This window comes from Mustela erminea, chromosome 18, assembly GCF_009829155.1.
Source record: "Mustela erminea isolate mMusErm1 chromosome 18, mMusErm1.Pri, whole genome shotgun sequence".
In the NCBI taxonomy this organism is placed as follows: Eukaryota; Metazoa; Chordata; class Mammalia; order Carnivora; family Mustelidae; genus Mustela; species Mustela erminea.
In genome coordinates this window covers 27,622,685-27,640,569 of record NC_045631.1, presented here as the reverse complement: position 1 = coordinate 27,640,569, position 17,885 = coordinate 27,622,685, and the positions used below count along the sequence as shown (strand labels likewise).

Genomic DNA, 17,885 nt, shown 5'->3' with positions numbered 1-17,885 from the left:
TTTTGGCTGATTTTTTTTTTTTAAGATTTTTAACTTATTTATTAGAGAGAGAGAGAGAGCATGAGCAGGGAAAGAATAGAGGGAGAGGGAGACGTAGACTCCCTGCTGCGCAAGGAACCCAGTGTGGGGCTTGATCCCAGAAAACCGGATCATGTCTTGAGCAAAGGCAGATACTTAACTGACTGAGCTATCTAGGTGCCCCTTGGCTGGTTCATTTCTTTTGTGCAGAAGCTTATCAATGTCCTAGTTTTCCTATAGGGATTTTTATTGATTTATTTTTCCTCTTACTGATCAAATGCCATATACATGATAATGCCATTATGCCTTGTATACCATGTTTCATTGATTTCAAGGCACGTATTTTATCTAGTATTGAAATGGGGCTTTATTTTATAGTTGACTTGTAATATAACATGGTAGTATTCCCTCCCCTCACTTTTTTTCTTGAAAAGTTACTTTTTTTTTCTTAAAGATTTTATTTATTTGAGAGAGAGAGTATAAGCAGGGGAAGCAGCAGACTTCCCACTGAGCAGGGACTTGTGGGGCTTGATCTCAGGAGCCTGAGATCATGACCTGAGCTGAAGGCAGCCACTTAACCAACTGAGCCACCCAGGTGCCTCTTGAAATGTTACTATTAAATCAGCATATCTGATAGTCCAGAGTGTCTTTAAAGTGAGAAGTACCATATGTTTCAATTATTCTTCTCAGTCTTTTTGGCCATATGGAAATTATTTTTGTGAATGTGTATAGAATATATAGTATTTCCTTTTTGGTTCCTACTTTGCTGTTACACTTAGAAATGTTTATCTTAAAAAAAAAGTTGGGGGGGAACCTTGGCTGGCTCAGTTGGTAGAGTATATGACTGGATCTTGGGGTGGTAAATTTGAGCCCCACTTTGGGCATAGAGATTACTTAAAAAAAAATTTTTTTTTAAAGATTTTATTTATTTATTTGATAGAGACACAGTGAGAGAGGGAACACAAGCAAGGGGAGTGTGAGAGGGAGAAGCAGGCTTCGCGCTGAGCAGGGAGCCCGGTATGGAGCTCGATCCCAGGACCCCAGGATCATGACCTGAACTGAAGGCAGATGCTTAATGGCTGAGCCACCCAGGCGCCCCCACAAAACTTTTTTTAATGCAAAAAAATGTTTCTCTTTCTTCAGGTTTAAAGAAATGCTTACCTATATTTTCTTCTAACGTTTTTGTGGCTTCATGTTTCACATTTAAGTCTTTAGTACACTCAAGTTCATTTTGGGTATGGTATCATGTGTACGGATATATATAGATATATATAAACATGCGTATACATGTTTATTTATTTACTCCCCAGAAAGGTAGATATTTCACCATCATTTATTGAATAATCCACTTCTTGCCATTGACTTGAAAGGCTGATAGTAATATTTACTAAGTAATTTTGTATGTTGATTCAGTGTCTGAGGAAAAACACTCTGATATTGGGTTTGAGAAGCCACTTTTGAAATAGAGTATTTGAACATTAATTTTACATATCACAGCCATGTAAGAGAATACATTTATCAGAGAAAAGCGTGCTTCATGTATTTTTACTTGCTGTTAGAATTTTTTTGGTTGTTTTAGATTGTGATTAAGCCAAGCTCCTTGAGTAGGATGAAGACTATCTTCACACAGGAAATTTTTACTGAGCAGGTACTTCTTTTCACTTTATTCTTAGGTATTTCTTTAACTTTCTTTTACAACATTCTTTGGGGGGAAAACTTGTTTATCTCAGCTTAAGAGAATGCTATGGTCTTGTTCTATTCCATTTTAGTTTCCAATGATAGTTAATTTAATCTTCATTTTTTATTAAATTTTTTTTTCAAAGATTTTCTTTACTTATCTGAGGGAGAGAGAGAGAGGGGGCCTAAGTGTGGGGAGTGGGCAGAAGGAGAGGGACAAAGAGACTCTCTGCAGAGCAGGAAGCCAGATATGGAGGCGGAGGGGTCGGGACCCTGAGATCGTGAACTGACCCCAAGACAGATCCTTAACTGATGGAGCCACTCAGGCACCTCAGTTTATTTATCTTTTAAAATTTCTATAAAGAATCATCCCATTTACTTATTACATACAAAAGCATGCTTTAAATTTATATGTTTTGGAGATGTTGAATAAATGCTTAAGAATATGGTCTTTGGTATTGGTAGGATCTCACATGGGGTAATCATTCAGGTTTGTGAGGAGAAAAATAAAACTTGTTTAAAATTTTAGACTGTAACATTCATTTTTATATAAATTATAAGCTGGGGTCTAAATTCTTTATTTAAAAAAAAACTTTTTTTTATTAGGCTGGGCATGGAACCTATTTGGGGGCTGGAACTCATGACCCGGAGATCAAGACTTGAGCTGAGGTCAAGAGTGCTTAACTGATGCTTAACTGACAGCCACTCAGGCACCCCTGAATTCTTTATTGTTATATTTACATGTTCTTATTTTGCCTTAGCACTTTTGTCCATATGTAAACCTGAGGATATTTTATTTTTTCAGCAAAAGAGACAATTCTGAAATTGAAAACTAATTCCCAGATTAGTCAGTTTAAACTTGGGGTTATAAAAAGCATATATATTTCTGAAAAAATGAGATATTTGAGAATGCTCATAGATGCATAAGTATTGCTTCTTTTAGGATGATATTCTCATCCCTATACCACACTTTCCTTTCTTCCCTCAATACACATACACTCCCACAAAACAGACATAAATAGTGCATAGGAGACTCAGAAGTTATTTTTTATGTTTTTATTTGAACTCACTGGACTTTGGGGAGGGTCTTTGAAAACAATGAGAATAACAATAAAAATCCCTGTTTATATTTATGTGATCATTTATATCACATATAGAGAATTTATGTCACATATAAAGAACTGATACTTCATAATTCACATATGTTTTTCAAACATTTTTCAATTTTTTCCCCTCACAAAAACTTTTTGAGGCAGGTGAGACTGTACTGTACCATTTTATAGGTGGGTATGAGGACTGTATTGTCCCGTCTTATAAATGTGAAAATAGGCTGGAAGATAAAGTGACTTATCTGAAGTCACTGAGCCCAGATTTTAGAATTCCAAATTTTGTGTGTTTTTACCTTACTACATTACTGTCAACATACCTATGTTTAAAAACAAATTTAAAAAATTAGAGTGTTTTACAAATCCCTAAATGTATGCTGCCTTATCATCTAGAAATAATTAAATCTTGTAACAATTAGTTTTTCTCATTCATTTCTAGGGACCACATTTGTATTAAGTATTGACACTCTCCCTGCTAATCCTCTCTCTTACAGAATAGTTTTACATTTGCTTCTGTCATATGTATTAATACTATTTTTCCCTTTTAGGTTGTCACAGCTCATGCTGTTCGGGTCCCTGTCACCAGCAACCTGAGTGCCAACATTACTGGATTTTTGCCTATTCATTGTATTTACCAGCTTCTCAGGAGTCGTTCCTTTACCAAGCACAAAGTGTCTATAAAAGTATGATCTTAAATTTATATAACAAGCAACAACCCAAGTTTATTTATTTATTTTTTTCTAGCTCTTTTTCAGTTTATAGACTTCTACTGTGGGTTTTGTGTTTATGATATATGTCTAATTACTAATCATTTATATGTAGTACTAGTATAATTTCAGATTTTTTTAAAACAATATAACTCTTAAGTTATTGACAAAATGTACAGTATTACTAATCCATTTAAAATTTCGATAATATCATGTGGCTATTTCTTTAAAACTTGGTAAAAAATTGCCATTTTCTTTCTTTTTTTTATGATTTTATTTATGTATTTGACACAGAGAGAGAAATAGCGAGAGAGGGAATATAAGCAGTGGGAGTAGGAGAGGGAGAAGCAGACTTCCTGCTATACAGGAGCCTGATGTGGGGCTTGATCCCAGGACTTCTGGATCATGATCTGAGCTTAATGACTGAGCCACCCAGGCACCCAAAATTGCCATTTTCTATACTTTGGTTTTGTTCACCAAACTGAGAAAGTTCATTATCAGCCATGACCAGCATTTGTACTTTTGTCACAAGGACAGCTAACACCTAATATACATATTTGGACATATTTTCCATTAATTATAGTTGGCTATGTCAAACAGTTAAAAGGCCTTCTAAAGAGACAGATAAGTCCCAAGAAGGTAAAGAGATCTGAGCCTTTTCTAGAGGCTCTTCTATTTATAAAGAATAATCAACAATATATGTATTGATGTATCACCTTTAACTATCCTTGTTTTCATGATTTAGTGGAGTTATTTTCTAGGTAGATTATATCTTCTACTTCTTTATGTTTTTAGCACATGAAATAGATTAAGAGTCTGAACACACCCAATGTATTCACATGTCCTCTGTCCATGTGTAGTTAAATGATGGTCTCCTGTAAGTGGTTGCCAAGGACACTTTTTTTTTTTTTTAAAGATTTTATTTATTTATTTAATAGACAGAGATCACAAGTAGGCAGTGAGGCAGGCAGAGAGAGAGGAGGAAGCAGGCTCCCTGCTGAGCAGAGAGCCCGATGTGGGGCTCGATTCCAGGACCCTGGGATCATGACCTGAGCTGAAGGCAGAGCCTTTAAGCCACTGAGCCACCCAGGTGGCCCCAAGGCCACTTTCTTAATCTACCTCAGGATTTGCTGTGAAGAACTATCCCTCTCCCTCAATTCCTCTGTGCTGTGGGGTCTTCTACAACACAGATAGTGCTCAAAATACAGATATAGTAGGGACTTAAAATATTTTTCTTGCTACTTAAAAACTAATACATTAAAAACCTCAAATCCAAATTCAAAACCCAAATTCCTCATTATAGATTTATCTTCCACTGGACAATAGTCTTGATTAGGATATAAAAGTAATTCATATTTTTAGATCAAAGACAGTTGTGAAAGTGGGTAATTTATTTGTAGCTGCTAGAAATTAATAGTTTCACTGATTCATAAATCATGTAAATTGTGTGTTCTTAATAAAGTTTGCTTTTTCTTATTGCCGTAAGTGATTTACTGCCTATAACCTTCTTTTTTAGGACTGGATCTATAGGCAGCTGTGTGAAACCTCTACTCCGCTTCATCCTCAATTACTTCCTCTGATTGATGTGTACATAAATTCCATACTTACTCCTGCATCTAAATCTAATCCAGAAGCCACAAATCAGCCAGTTACAGAACAGGAGATCCTCAGTATTTTCCAAGGAGTCATTGGGGTAACATAGTAGTTCTCGTACATTGATTAGCTGATTTTTCTTTTATTCTTCTGACTTGTTCCATATTTTTCCTTGGATTATTAGAGGACTTCTAGGTGGTTCTGACTTTGAAATGGAATTACATTTCTTCAGATCACTTATGAATTTACAAGTATGCTATTAGTTCCAAGTAGTTTGTTGAAGAGGTACTTTCTGAGGAAATCTTCGAAAGAGCTCCATTTTAAAGTCTAAAGAGTGCCCTGGAGAGTTGTGCCTAACAAAGGAGTATGTGACATCTCAACATGGTCAACAGAGGTTTATTTAGCTTCCCAGGAATCTAAGGTCTAGTTAGATTCAAATGGGAAATTTGAAGAAAATCTTTTTTCTCCATCTTTTAAGAGAGAAAAAGTAGTTGTATTTTTCACAAATGTATTCAAATGCACACTGTTTTTTTAGGAGTTATTTTCTTCCTGGTAATTCCAGGTAATATTTGAGACTCCTGTAAACCTTTTTCAGAAGCAGCTTGATGGATTCACTGAAGTCCGTTTTATAATCGTAAAGACTCTTCGGCATGTTGCCTTTGCTCTCCCATGCCACCTCAAATTGAAACTTCAAGTTGTCTCTTTGAGTTTAATGCAAACATAGCAATGTTTCTCCTGTTTTAGCTGAGCTTGGGAACAGTAACTGAATAGTCTATTTAAAATGCTTTTACCATCGAGAAAGCACTCATGAAATTTAACAGCATCTTACGTGTTTATAATCTCACTTCCAGGCTGATAGCATCCGCCTTAACCAACGTTTTAGCATCACAGCACAACTCTTGGTGCTTTACTATGTATTGTCTTATGAGGAAGCTCTGCTAGCAAACACAAAGACTTTAGGTAAGTTGTACTTATACATAGGGGAGTGTTTCTAGTGCTAGTTCATTTTATTTGTTTACATTTTGTTACTTTCCAAGCTGTCATGTGAGAAAATAAGGTCAAATATTCTAACAGGCTCCAGTACCATTCTGTAGTCTTTGTAGCATGGGCACTGTGTACTCTGATGCGTAAATACATGTGTGGATGGGTACATAACCACCCTTTAAGTCTCAGCCCTCTTTTTAGCAGCCTAAATTAATAACTGAATTGTCTGTATTTTATTAATTTTAAGGACCTTAACTAAGTGCCGATAAATTAAGAGATGAACCTAAAGGAAATATAATGGAAAATTTATTTTTTTTGCTTGATTTCAGTCTTTGCCCTGCCTTCCTTCCATTAGGTGAAGAATAGCAATCTAATCAAAAACAGAAAAAAATAACAGAAGAGTTTCATTTTGCCACTAAAATTATCATTGAACTGGGCTTTCAAATTTAACTACTTTCTATAGTATCAGAAGATCAGATTTAACCTAGACGATTTCCAGTATAAAGCAGTGTGTTTTTCTATATTTGAAAAAAAAAATTCACTTGTTTTTTAGGGTAGTTAGTTAAAAAACAAGGTAGGAGCCACTGGGTGGCTCAGTCAGTTAAGCATCTGCCTTCGGCTCAGGTCATGTTCTCAGGGTGCTGGGATAATGCCCCGTCTTGGGCTTCCTGCTCAGCTTTGTGCTGGGGAGTCTGCTTCTCCCTCTCCCTGTGCCCACTGCTCCTCCTCCTTGTGTGTGTGCTTTCTCCCTCTCTGACAAATAAATAAATAAAATTAAAAAAATATATATGATGGAGATGAGACAGAGAAAGATAGTGTTGATAGGCAGCTACCTTTACTCTGTGGGATATAAGAATCCACTGAAGGTTTTTGACCATGAGGTTTTTTATTTTTAAGTAATCGCTACACCCAATGTGGGGCTCAAACTCACAACCCTGAGAGCAAGAGTTGCATGCTCCATAAACTGAGCCAGCCAGGCACCCCTAAGATGGACTTGGTTTTTTAAAAAAGGAATTGTTGGGGCACCTGGGTGGTACAGTGGGTTGAAACCTCTGCCTTTGCCTTAGGTCATGATCCCAGGGTCCTGGGATCGAGCCCTGCATCGGGCTCTCTGCTCAGCGGGGAGCCTGCTTCCTCCTCTCTCTCTGCCTGCCTCACTGCCTACTTGTGATCTCTGTCAAATAAATAAATAAAATCTTAAAAAAAAAGAATTGTTTTCTAGTTGAAGATAGAAGTTGTGAGAGAAAGGAGTTAAATTCATATTGCCCAGCTTCCTTTAAAAAGAGTCAGTGCGATGATATATAATTAAATTAAGACTGTTGGAGTCACGAAGCTTTAAGCCATATGGTCATGACTGAATTTAGTTTTCCTAATTAGATTTGGGAGAGTCTTGAGTTACTTATCAGGGTTTTTGTTTAATTTTGTTTTGTTTGATTTTGTGTTTTAGTGTAGGGCACTCCTGCAGATGGCTTCTCTCACTTAGGACTTTTCTCCTCAATGGTTTCAATTTGGAGGCATTTTCCAGATCTTGCCCTTAGATATGTTCTTGCTCTTACTGTGTATCCATTATTTCTTCATTTTTTGTGAAGCATATTCACAGATTAAGTGAGTTAGAAGTAACCTAATGTTGTTTTTGTTCCATTTAGGTCGAAGGTTAAGATTTCTATTGTTTATTACACTGTTCTTAATTTACACTTTGTATCTTTGACTGACAGCTGCCATGCAAAGAAAGCCCAAATCATATTCGTCATCTTTAATGGATCAGATTCCTATCAAATTCCTTATTCGACAGGCTCAAGGGCTGCAGCAGGAGTTGGGAGGTATTTTGTTTTTCTTGCTTTTTACTGCTAATGATTATTGTTAAAAAAATACCTTTCTGTTGGGGTGCCTGGGTGGCTCAGTGGGTTAAAGCCTCTGCCTTCGGCTCAGGTCATGATCCCAGGGTCCTGGGATAGAGCCCCATGTTGGGCTCTCTGCTCAGCAGGGAGCCTGCTTCCCTTCCTCTCTCTCTGCCTGCCTCTCTACTTACCTGTGATCTCTGTCTGTCAAATAAATAAATAAAATCTTAAAAAAAAAAAACAACAGAAAAAACCCCTTACTGTTTACAGTGTTATGAAGTATAATATGTGCTCGGTGGTAAAAACAAAAAACAAAAAAAAGACAATTCAGGAGTGAAATTCCTCTTTACCTTCCTCACTATCTTACTACTTGCATTCCTCCTTCCCCAAAACCAAGTTTTATTTTGGTATGTAATTTTAGACATTTTTTCTATAAGTTTTACGATATGAAATTGCAGGTATCCAACCTTTTTGACCTGCAAAAATAGTTTCATATAGTTGAAGCTAATAGATAAACACATGAATAAAAAATTATTTTTTTAAACTATGAATGACATTATACCCTATCTCTTTTGAGAATTTTTTTTTTTCTCTTGGACTCTTGGAAATCTTTTATGCCAATACATGTAGATCTACCTTATTGCTTTTATTTCCTCCAAAATATTCCACATCTTGGAATTACTGTTTTTTTCTATAAAATTGTCAGATATATAGTAATATTTTTTGAAAAAAAATTGTTTTTTGATTTAACACCTCTTTTTTTTTTTTTTTTAAAAGATTTTATTTATTTATTCGACAGAGAGATCACAAGTAGGCAGAGAGGCAGGCAGAGAGAGAGAGAGGAGGAAGCAGGCTCTCCGCTGAGCAGAGAGCCCAATGTGGGACTCGATCCCAGGACCCTGAGATCATGACCTGAGCCGAAGGCAGCGGCTTAACCCACTAAGCCACCCAGGCGCCCATTAACACCTCTTTTTTATAATGTTTGAATATGGGTTTCTTGTTTGTTTCTATGAAGTTGGAGTTTTCTTTTTCTTTGTTTGTTATGGTTGATTTCAAGCAGGAACAAAGATAACCTTATTTGGTCACTTTTAACCAGATACGTGCATTTATTTACTTACATCTTTGCATAAACTAATGTTATATTTGGCAACGTTTGGTGACTAACATTTTATTGAAGAGATTATGAAGTGTAGATTAATTTTCACTTGGTAAGCAGTCATTTTGTGACTGTTTTGAGATACTCTTAACTATACGTGTAGTTGTGCATTTAGATATTTAAATGTTTAATACTACTTTTGATTGTTGCAGCATTTTTTCAGACAGAAATATTAATTTTAATCAGTTTCTATGACAAAGGAAGTAGATACTTTCCCTACTGGGACTAAGTGGTATGATTTTATCTAAGTTGCATAATAAGGAGATAATTGGATAAAAGTACTTTTATTACAACTAATACTTTTACTACTGCTCTTACAACTCTGGTGAGGATGATAATAATAATATAGTAAAAACAATATTTATTAGGTATGTATGTACCAAACACTTGACACAGTGTATACTTCATGTATCTATTCATATATACTTCATGTATATATTCATATACTTCATATATCTAAATAGACATTTTTTATAGTAATAGTCATGAATAGTCACTAAAAGTAATAGTCATGAATAGCCAAACTGCACTATAAGCAAAAGGTTAGAAAGAATGCTTTGATTTAGTAAAAGGAAGTTTCCCATTTCTTTTGATCTTCCTTCACTTTCTTGAAGGAAGACAAACGCACTGTCTTGTAGGTATCATCCATACTGCTTTGGAGGGCTGACATACTTAGCTGTGTCTTTCAGTCTGTTTCCTTACAGTAGAGTGGAGACAATATTGCTTACCTTGAAGGGACATTAGGGAGAAATGAAAAAATGTACATAAACTGCCCGAGATCTTTTAGGCATTCCAGGTGGGCAACTTTGATTTTACCTATCTGCAACAGTGATTCTGAAGTGGGTTGGAAAAGAGCATGTGTCATGTGTTTTTCTGTAGAAGCCTACCAGAAGTTTTGAATAAGGCCTTTCTCAGACCATATACGATCTCCCCCAAATGGACATTCTTTTCTCCTTTTTTTCTTTCCTCCCCAGTCAACTTGAACTACTGCGATGTCAAATGTTTCCTGATGGGAGACTTTTATGTTGGGATAGGGTGGAAGGAAGAAAGGTTGAGAACTTTTGATAAAACTCGTAGCTTTCACCTTTTTATGTATCAGATCACTTGGGGATCTTTATTTAAGCAGATTCTCTGACTGAATTATGCAACAGAAATTCTCAAACGGTAGTACATGCACAAGATGTGCACATTTCTTTGGTTTGCCAAAAATGAAAGGGACAAAAGAGAGGGGAGTGAGGAGAGAAGTTTGAGTATTTGAGAGTGAAGAATCCAGTTGACTTCTTGTAAATTTTCAAGGGCTACATTCTGCTTTACTACGTCTCCTTGCAACTAATTACCCACATTTATGCATTGTGGATGATTGGATCTGTGAAGAAGAAATCACGGGGACTGATGCCCTGTTAAGGCGAATGTTACTGACTAATAATGCCAAAAACCATTCTCCGAAACAACTTCAAGAAGGTACAGTAAATTGGATACTCCTTTTACCCCTCTACTAGGACAAAGAGATGTTAGGCTCCTTGAAATCTTAAAATCATGCAGAATTTTCCTGGCTGTGAAACAATGTTTGGCCCATATATTTTAAGTAATTTTTGAGTTGGGGAGGAGCAAAGGGAGAGGGACAAGCAGACTATGCACTGAGCATGGAGCCCTACTTGGTACTTGATCTCAGGACCCTGAGATCATGACCTGAGTGGAAATCAATAGTTGGACATTTTAACTGACTTATGCACCCAGGCACCTCAGGCATTTTAACCTTTACTTTCTGACGTGCTTGTGTCTTTTTTCTCATAGTTTCTATGTTGACATCACTAAACAGGTCATGTGGTTTTAGGAAGGTCCTAAACTGCTCAGGAATAAATGCTATGGAATAGAGCAGTGTACTTGTCGTTAATGGATAATGTTCAAGCACTGTCGAATAGAAATATGATACGAGCCACACATATAATTTTAAACTTTCTACAGTCACACTAAAAAAGTAAAACACAGGCAAAGGTAGTTTTTTTTTTAATAATTATTTTATTTAACCCAGTATATCAATATATTATCATTTCATCATATAATCAATATAAAAATAGTAATGAGATATTTTACTGTTTTTCCATAGAAAGTCTTTGCAATCTGGTCTACATTTTATACTCACAGTACATGTCAGTTTGCACTAGCTACATTTTTTAAGTGTTCAGTAGCCAGATGTGGTTAGTGACTATTCTATTGAAAAGTACAGTTCTTGGGGCACCTGGGTGGCTCAGTGGGTTAAAGCCTCTGCCTTCAGCTCAGATCGTGATCTCAGGTTCCTGGGATCGAGCCCTACATCGGGCTCTCTGCTCAGCAGGGAGCCTGCTTCCTCCTGACTCTCTGCCTGCTTCTCTGCCTACTCGTGATCTCTGTCTGTCAAATAAATAAATAAAATCTTTAAAAATAAAAAAAAGAAAAGTACAGTTCTAGAAATTTTTGACTAACAGCAGTGTGCTGTATACTAACATCCTGTAAAAGGGGCCATCCAGTTGGTAAATATAAAAAAAATTTGAATGTTACTACTAAAAGCTATACTTGGGTATATTTTCATGTTCTAGCCAGTTTTTAAAATTAGTTTGAATCACCAAGGAAATGACATTTGTCTTTGGGTCATTAATGTGTTTTTTAAAATGGGATTTTTTATAACTTTTATCTTTATGATTATTTTTATCTTTATAATGTATATGTATACTTTTATCTTTATAATGTATATGTATACTTAACATGAATTTTTCTTAGCTCCTTATTTTAAGTGTAGCCAAAACTTGTGGCCAGGATTCAAAGCTTTACCCCTTTTCAGCAACAGTGTTTCCTTGATTTATGTGGTGTGTAGGAAAGTATTACCAAATACTATTTGGTAAGCTGTGTAGAATTTAGGTCATGACTGCTAAGTTTTCCTTTTAGCATTTTCAGCTGTCCCAGTAAGTCACACACAAGTGATGCAGATTCTAGAACACTTGACTCTACTCTCTGCCAGTGAACTTATACCTTATGCAGAAGTATTAACATCCAATATGAACCAGCTGTTGAATTCAGGGGTTCCACGACGAATTCTTCAAACCGTCAATAAACTGTGGATGGTTCTTAATACTGTGATGCCTAGAAGGTAAGTTCAGTGTATTGTTTCCTGTAATAAATAAGCATATAGCAGTGATTGTATACAATAACCTAAACTTAAATGTTGAAAAAATTGTTGATTATCTGACAATATAAGTCCATTCTGAAGACCATTAATTTAAGAGCTGTTATAATTTTAAGGAAAAGAATAAACTTTATTTTAAGAAACAGAGAAAACTTAAAGTATTTCCAACTTGAGAAAGTTCTTTAAAAATGAGTTCTCACATATAGTCATTTGTGGCTAATTGTGATTTAGATCACCATGTGTCTTGCAATCCTTAGCATGGCTTCAAATTTTACTGCACATTAAAATCACCTGGAGAGCTTTTGAAACTCCTCATCTGAGAGCTGTAACCCATGCTAATTAAATCAGAATGTTTGTTGGTAGGAGTTAGCCATTAGTTTTTTGTTTTTTTTTTTAAGGATTTCCCTAGTGATTCTAGCACACATGAAGTTTAGAGAACACTGGGTTAATTGTGTTGCCTTTAGGAAGATGTGTCTCTCCTGTTCCATATGTTGCATCAAAAACACCTGTTCTTAATAGGTGATGAGGATTAAGGAGTACACCTGTGATGGGCACAGGGTATTGTTTATAGGTGGTGATTCACTAAATTGTACACCTGAAGCCAATATTACATTGTTTATTAACTGGAATTTAAATAAAACAACAACAAAACCCCCCTTAAACAGAAAAACAAAACAAACAAAAAACACCTAGTCTGTGCTTTTAAAAAAAAAACCAGAATACTGGGCCGGACTTACCTGAGATTTTGATTCAATAGTTCTGGAAATATTTATGCTTTTTATTTTATTTTTCAAAATTTTTTTAAAGATTTTGTTTATTTGAGAGACAGAGAGCTGCACAAGCAGGGGAGTGGGAAGGGACAGAGGGAGAGGGAGAAGCAGACTTCCACTGAGTAGGGAGCCCAGGACCCTGGGATCATGACCTGAGCTGAGGGCAGATGCTTAACAGACTGAGCCACCCAGGTGTCCCATATTTATCCTTTTTAAATTTAATTTTATTTATATCAGATAAATAAATGCATATAACTTAAGAACTTAAATAGTATATTCCTTTCCATTTTAAGATTGTTGCTCCCCAGAGACAGCCATTTTCAGTTCGTTAGTCTTTTTATTCTGGCATGTATATCCCCCATCTATCTCAATAACATACTTTTTTTTTTTTTTAAGATTTTATTTATTTATTTATTTGACAGAGAGAAATCACAAGTAGATGGAGAGGCAGGCAGAGAGAGATAGAGGGAAGCAGGCTCCCCGCTGAGCAGAGAGCCCGATGCGGGACTCAATCCCAGCACCCTGAGATCATGACCTGAGCTGAAGGCAAGCGGCTTAACCCACTGAGCCACCCAGGCGCCCCTCTCAATAACATACTTAAAATTAGTATGATTTCTTGGCTTTACCATTTAGAAATTATCTGTGACTTTCCACTATACAAGATGAAGAGTTAGTCCTCTTACTTCTTTCCTCCCCTATGAGTCCCTCTTCCTTCAACACTCACTTTCTCCCTTCCTTCATTTTCCCTGACAGGGTAATACCAAAAGTTTTGGTTAAATCAGTATTCATTGTGCCTCTTATGACTACATCAGTGTGATTTTTATAGTTGACATATGCAGTATTCTTTGATTACAGTTTCTTTCTTATACAGTTGCCTTTCTTCATACCTCACACACAAGCCCTGACTTAACACTTCCCTCTTTCATTTACTTGGGTTTTTTGTCTTGTTTTTGTGTTCTTCCTTTTTTTTTTTTTTTTTTATCAATAACTGATTTAACCCTAAACTCCATTATTGAGAGAACGTTTACTTTATAATTGTTATAACATATCAGATAATGTAACAGTAACAATTTTTTCTTGCAAACATTCCTTTTATAGCTTTCCATTGTCATGTTTTAATTTGCGACATGCACAGTAGCTATCCTGGGATTGGTTTTGTCTCTCTTTGTTGAATTCCATGTTTTTCTCTGTGTTGGTGTAGTTCCTCATTTCAGTGAGTGGAACTCACATTCAAGTTGCTTCCTGAGAAAGGGTGTTCAGGAAACTCATTTATCATTCTGCTGAATGAATTGAGCTCCCTTGTTGCTATTAATTAATCCAGTGATATATCAATTCCCACTCCTTTGTATGTGACCATTGTTTTTTCTCTTTTAAAATGTAGGTTTTTTCCCTTTCACTACTTTCTGGAATTTTATGATGATGTATTTTGGTGTTTTTTTTTGTTTTTAATTCATAATGTTGGGTACTTGGGTCTTTTTTTAGTCTAGGGACCAATGCCTTCATTTCTAAGGACATTTATATTTTTTTCCTTCAGTGATTTCTTTCCCTTGTTTTTTATAATTTTTTGTAATTTTGGTTTTAAGCCTCTTATTTTTTTTTTTAAGATTTTATTTATTTATTTATTTATTTATTTATTTTTTTTTTTTTTAAAGATTTTATTTATTTATTTGACAGAGAGAGATCACAGGTAGGAAGAGAGGCAGGCAGAGAGAGAGAGGAGGAAGCAGGCTCCCCGCTGAGCAGAGAGCCCGATGCGGGACTCGATCCCAGGACCCTGAGATCATGACCCGAGCCGAAGGCAGCGGCTTAACCCACTGAGCCACCCAGGCGCCCCAAGATTTTATTTATTTATTTGACAGACAGCTCACAAGTAGGCAGAGAGGCAGGCAGAGAGAGAGAGAGAGAGGAGGAAGCAGGCTCCCTGTTGAGCAGAAAGCCCGATGCGGGGCTCAATCCCAGGACCCTGGGATCATGACCTGAGCCGAAGGCAGAGGCTTTAACCCACTGAGCCACCCCCGTGCCCCTTAAACCTCTTATTTTAAAACCACTGATTTTGCAGTTTTTTCCTATTCTTTTTAAAATTTGTCTTTTGACTATACTTTGAGTATTTTCTCAATGTTATCTTCTGATCTTTCTTTTGAATTTAAAAAATGTGTTATATTCTTAATCTCTAAGAACTCTTTCTTACCTGAATATTCTTAGTTTTCTATTTTATTTTATTTTTAGTGGGCTCCATGCCCATATGGAACCCAACATGGAACTTGAACTCATGACCTTGAGATCAAGAGCCAGACACTTAACTGACTGAGCTACCCAAGTGTCCCTTGCCTTAGTATTTTCAAAGGTCTCCTATTCTTGTTTCATATGTGCAATATCCTATCCTTTAAGAATATTAATTATAAGCTTTAAAAAGTTTTTCATCCCTACATTCTCTGTTTCTTTGAAGTTTCTTTCTGTTTGCATATTTTAATCTTTTTCAAACGAGAGGCTTTCCTTAAATGTCTGATGACTCTTGGCTGTCTACTCATATTTAAGAGTAAATATGCATCATATTGCATCTTTGTGCAAGATGGGGCTGATGGACTCCTGGGCTTCACTGTGAGAGATCAGGTGCCCTTCTTATTGCCATATCCCTTAGTAATTCTGATGTGCAGTCAGGTTAGTAATCACTTTTAGAGTTTATGATGTCTGATCTCAAAGTGGCATCGCACATTGAGATTTTCTGATGATACAGAACCATGGCTTATTTATGGGGCCAGATACAGTTTCAAAGTGCTAAGGTGTTAATTCATACTTTTATTTTTTATGCCATGATTATTCCATTACAACTGAGAATTTTTGAAACTACTTTGTGTTTACTGTTTATCTTCATTTGTTTTAGAGACATCCAAATAAGTTAGATTACTATAGTTCTTAATTTTTCCAAATTAATTCCCACCTGTTTAATTTTTACTGAATATATCCTTCTAAGTTGGACTGGATGGCTGCAGGTTTCAACTATAATATAGCTGTTTTTGAATATGTGTTTATTTTCTCATCAGGCTGTGGGTAATGACAGTTAATGCACTTCAGCCTTCAATAAAGTTTGTACGACAACAAAAGTATACTCAGAATGACCTGATGATAGATCCTCTCATTGTCCTAAGATGTGATCAGAGGGTACACAGGTATGTATCATTTGAGTTTCCTTTTTATTCTGGAGTTATACTTCAGAGCGTCTAAAAGAAATTGAAGAAATTCAGTTTACACGTCTATCTTAGTGTTCTTGCGGGTGACTAGCGGTGTACTCTATGAGGTTCTTTTTTTTTTTTTTAAAGATTTTCTTTATTCACTTGACAGACAGAGATCACAAGTAGGCACAGAAGCAGGCAGAGAGAGGAGGAGGCAGGCTCCCTGCTGAGCAGAGAGCCTGATGGAGGGCTCGATCCCAGGACCCTGGGATCATGACCCAAGCTAAAGGCAGAGGCTTCAACCCACTGAGCCACCCAGGTGCCCCTATGAGATTCTTTTTATTTTTGTTTTGTCTATATTCAAGAACTATTCAGTTTAATATTTAACATGTGATTAGTAAATTCTAGCCTTGTTGCTAGCATTTTTGAAAAAGGCTTCTAAAATTTGCTTATTATGAACCATTATATGGTTTAATGCATTATATGCATTAAAACTGAAATAAGACAAATACATGAAAAGTTAAATTATATGGTCATATGCAGATAAATCATTCAGTAAGTGGATGCTATTAAAAATTCAGGAAAGATGTAGAGGAAGTGGGACCTGAGTAGTACTTTAAAGGATAGAAATGGGTTTTAGATGAACAGACACTATAATGATGGGGGTAAGGGGTTAAGGAAGGCATTGTCGGCGGGGAAGAGGAACAGTGTGAGCAAAAGTATAGAAGCACAAATGAAAAAGACTTGGAATAGAGGGGTAATTTGTTGAGAGGAGCACACTTTAGAATTGGAATGTCAAGTTAGGGGTCAGACTATGGAGGGCCTTGAATGTTAGGCTAAAGAGGTCATTTAGGTGGTAACTTAAGAAGAGAAGCTTTGCATTAGATGGCTTAGAGGAGAAAGAAATTGGAGTTAAAGAAGACTTAACTAGGATACACACTCTGTATGTTGTCATCTGTCTTCAACCCAAGGGATGACATTCATGAAGTGACAAAATTTGAAAAATCAGCTATGTGTGGTTTGGTGAGATCAAGGTCTCATGGGAAATAGGAGTCAGGAGAATGAACAGTTTAAATGACATTAAGTATCTAATAAAATAAAAATAGCAGTAAATAACACTTCCAGAAAAGAAAAACTTTTAAAACAATTTATCAGTGTTAAAAATCCATTTATGTAAGTAACCTTTCACCTGAATTGCCTCTAGTTATTCAGGAAGTTGTTAAATTTTACTATCATAGCCTGGATTTTCTTTTACCTTGGGACCTTTTCCCCACGTTAATAGATATTCTGATATTAACTGGCTACATAGTATTCCATACAGATATGCAATGCTTAACCCAGTCCCTGTTGTTGGGCATTTGTTTATTTCTATTTTTTGTTATTATCAATAGTACTGTGGTGACTGTTCTATGTACTGAGTATTTCCTTAGAGCAGATTCTTTTTTTAAATTTATTTATTGAAGTAATCTCTATGCCCAACACGGGGATTGAACTCAGGACCCCAAGATCAAGAGTGGCATGCTCTTCCAACTGAGCCAACCAGGTGCCCCAGAGCAGATTCTTAAAAATGGAATTATGGATCATGCTCATTAAGACTTATGATTCATATTTCTCATATTCATATTTTTATTCTGCCATGCAGAAAGGCTGAAGCAGTTTACACTCCCAAAACAGTGTTTGATATTGTACTTAACTACTTTGTATAA

General features: G+C 36.1%; 1 protein-coding gene across 3 annotated transcripts in view; it reads left to right on the top strand.

Moving 5' to 3' along the window:
* Positions 1 to 17,885, top strand: part of INTS2 (integrator complex subunit 2) — a 49,166-nt gene that overhangs the window by 20,713 nt on the left and 10,568 nt on the right. For all 3 annotated transcript variants that reach the window (XM_032321310.1, XM_032321309.1, XM_032321311.1), the window contains 8 exons: positions 1,598 to 1,666; positions 3,350 to 3,484; positions 5,025 to 5,201; positions 5,953 to 6,061; positions 7,801 to 7,905; positions 10,376 to 10,540; positions 12,002 to 12,203; positions 16,051 to 16,176. In XM_032321310.1, coding sequence (XP_032177201.1) covers positions 1,598 to 1,666; positions 3,350 to 3,484; positions 5,025 to 5,201; positions 5,953 to 6,061; positions 7,801 to 7,905; positions 10,376 to 10,540; positions 12,002 to 12,203; positions 16,051 to 16,176 — 1,088 coding nt within the window. The remainder of the gene's footprint in view (positions 1 to 1,597; positions 1,667 to 3,349; positions 3,485 to 5,024; positions 5,202 to 5,952; positions 6,062 to 7,800; positions 7,906 to 10,375; positions 10,541 to 12,001; positions 12,204 to 16,050; positions 16,177 to 17,885) is intronic.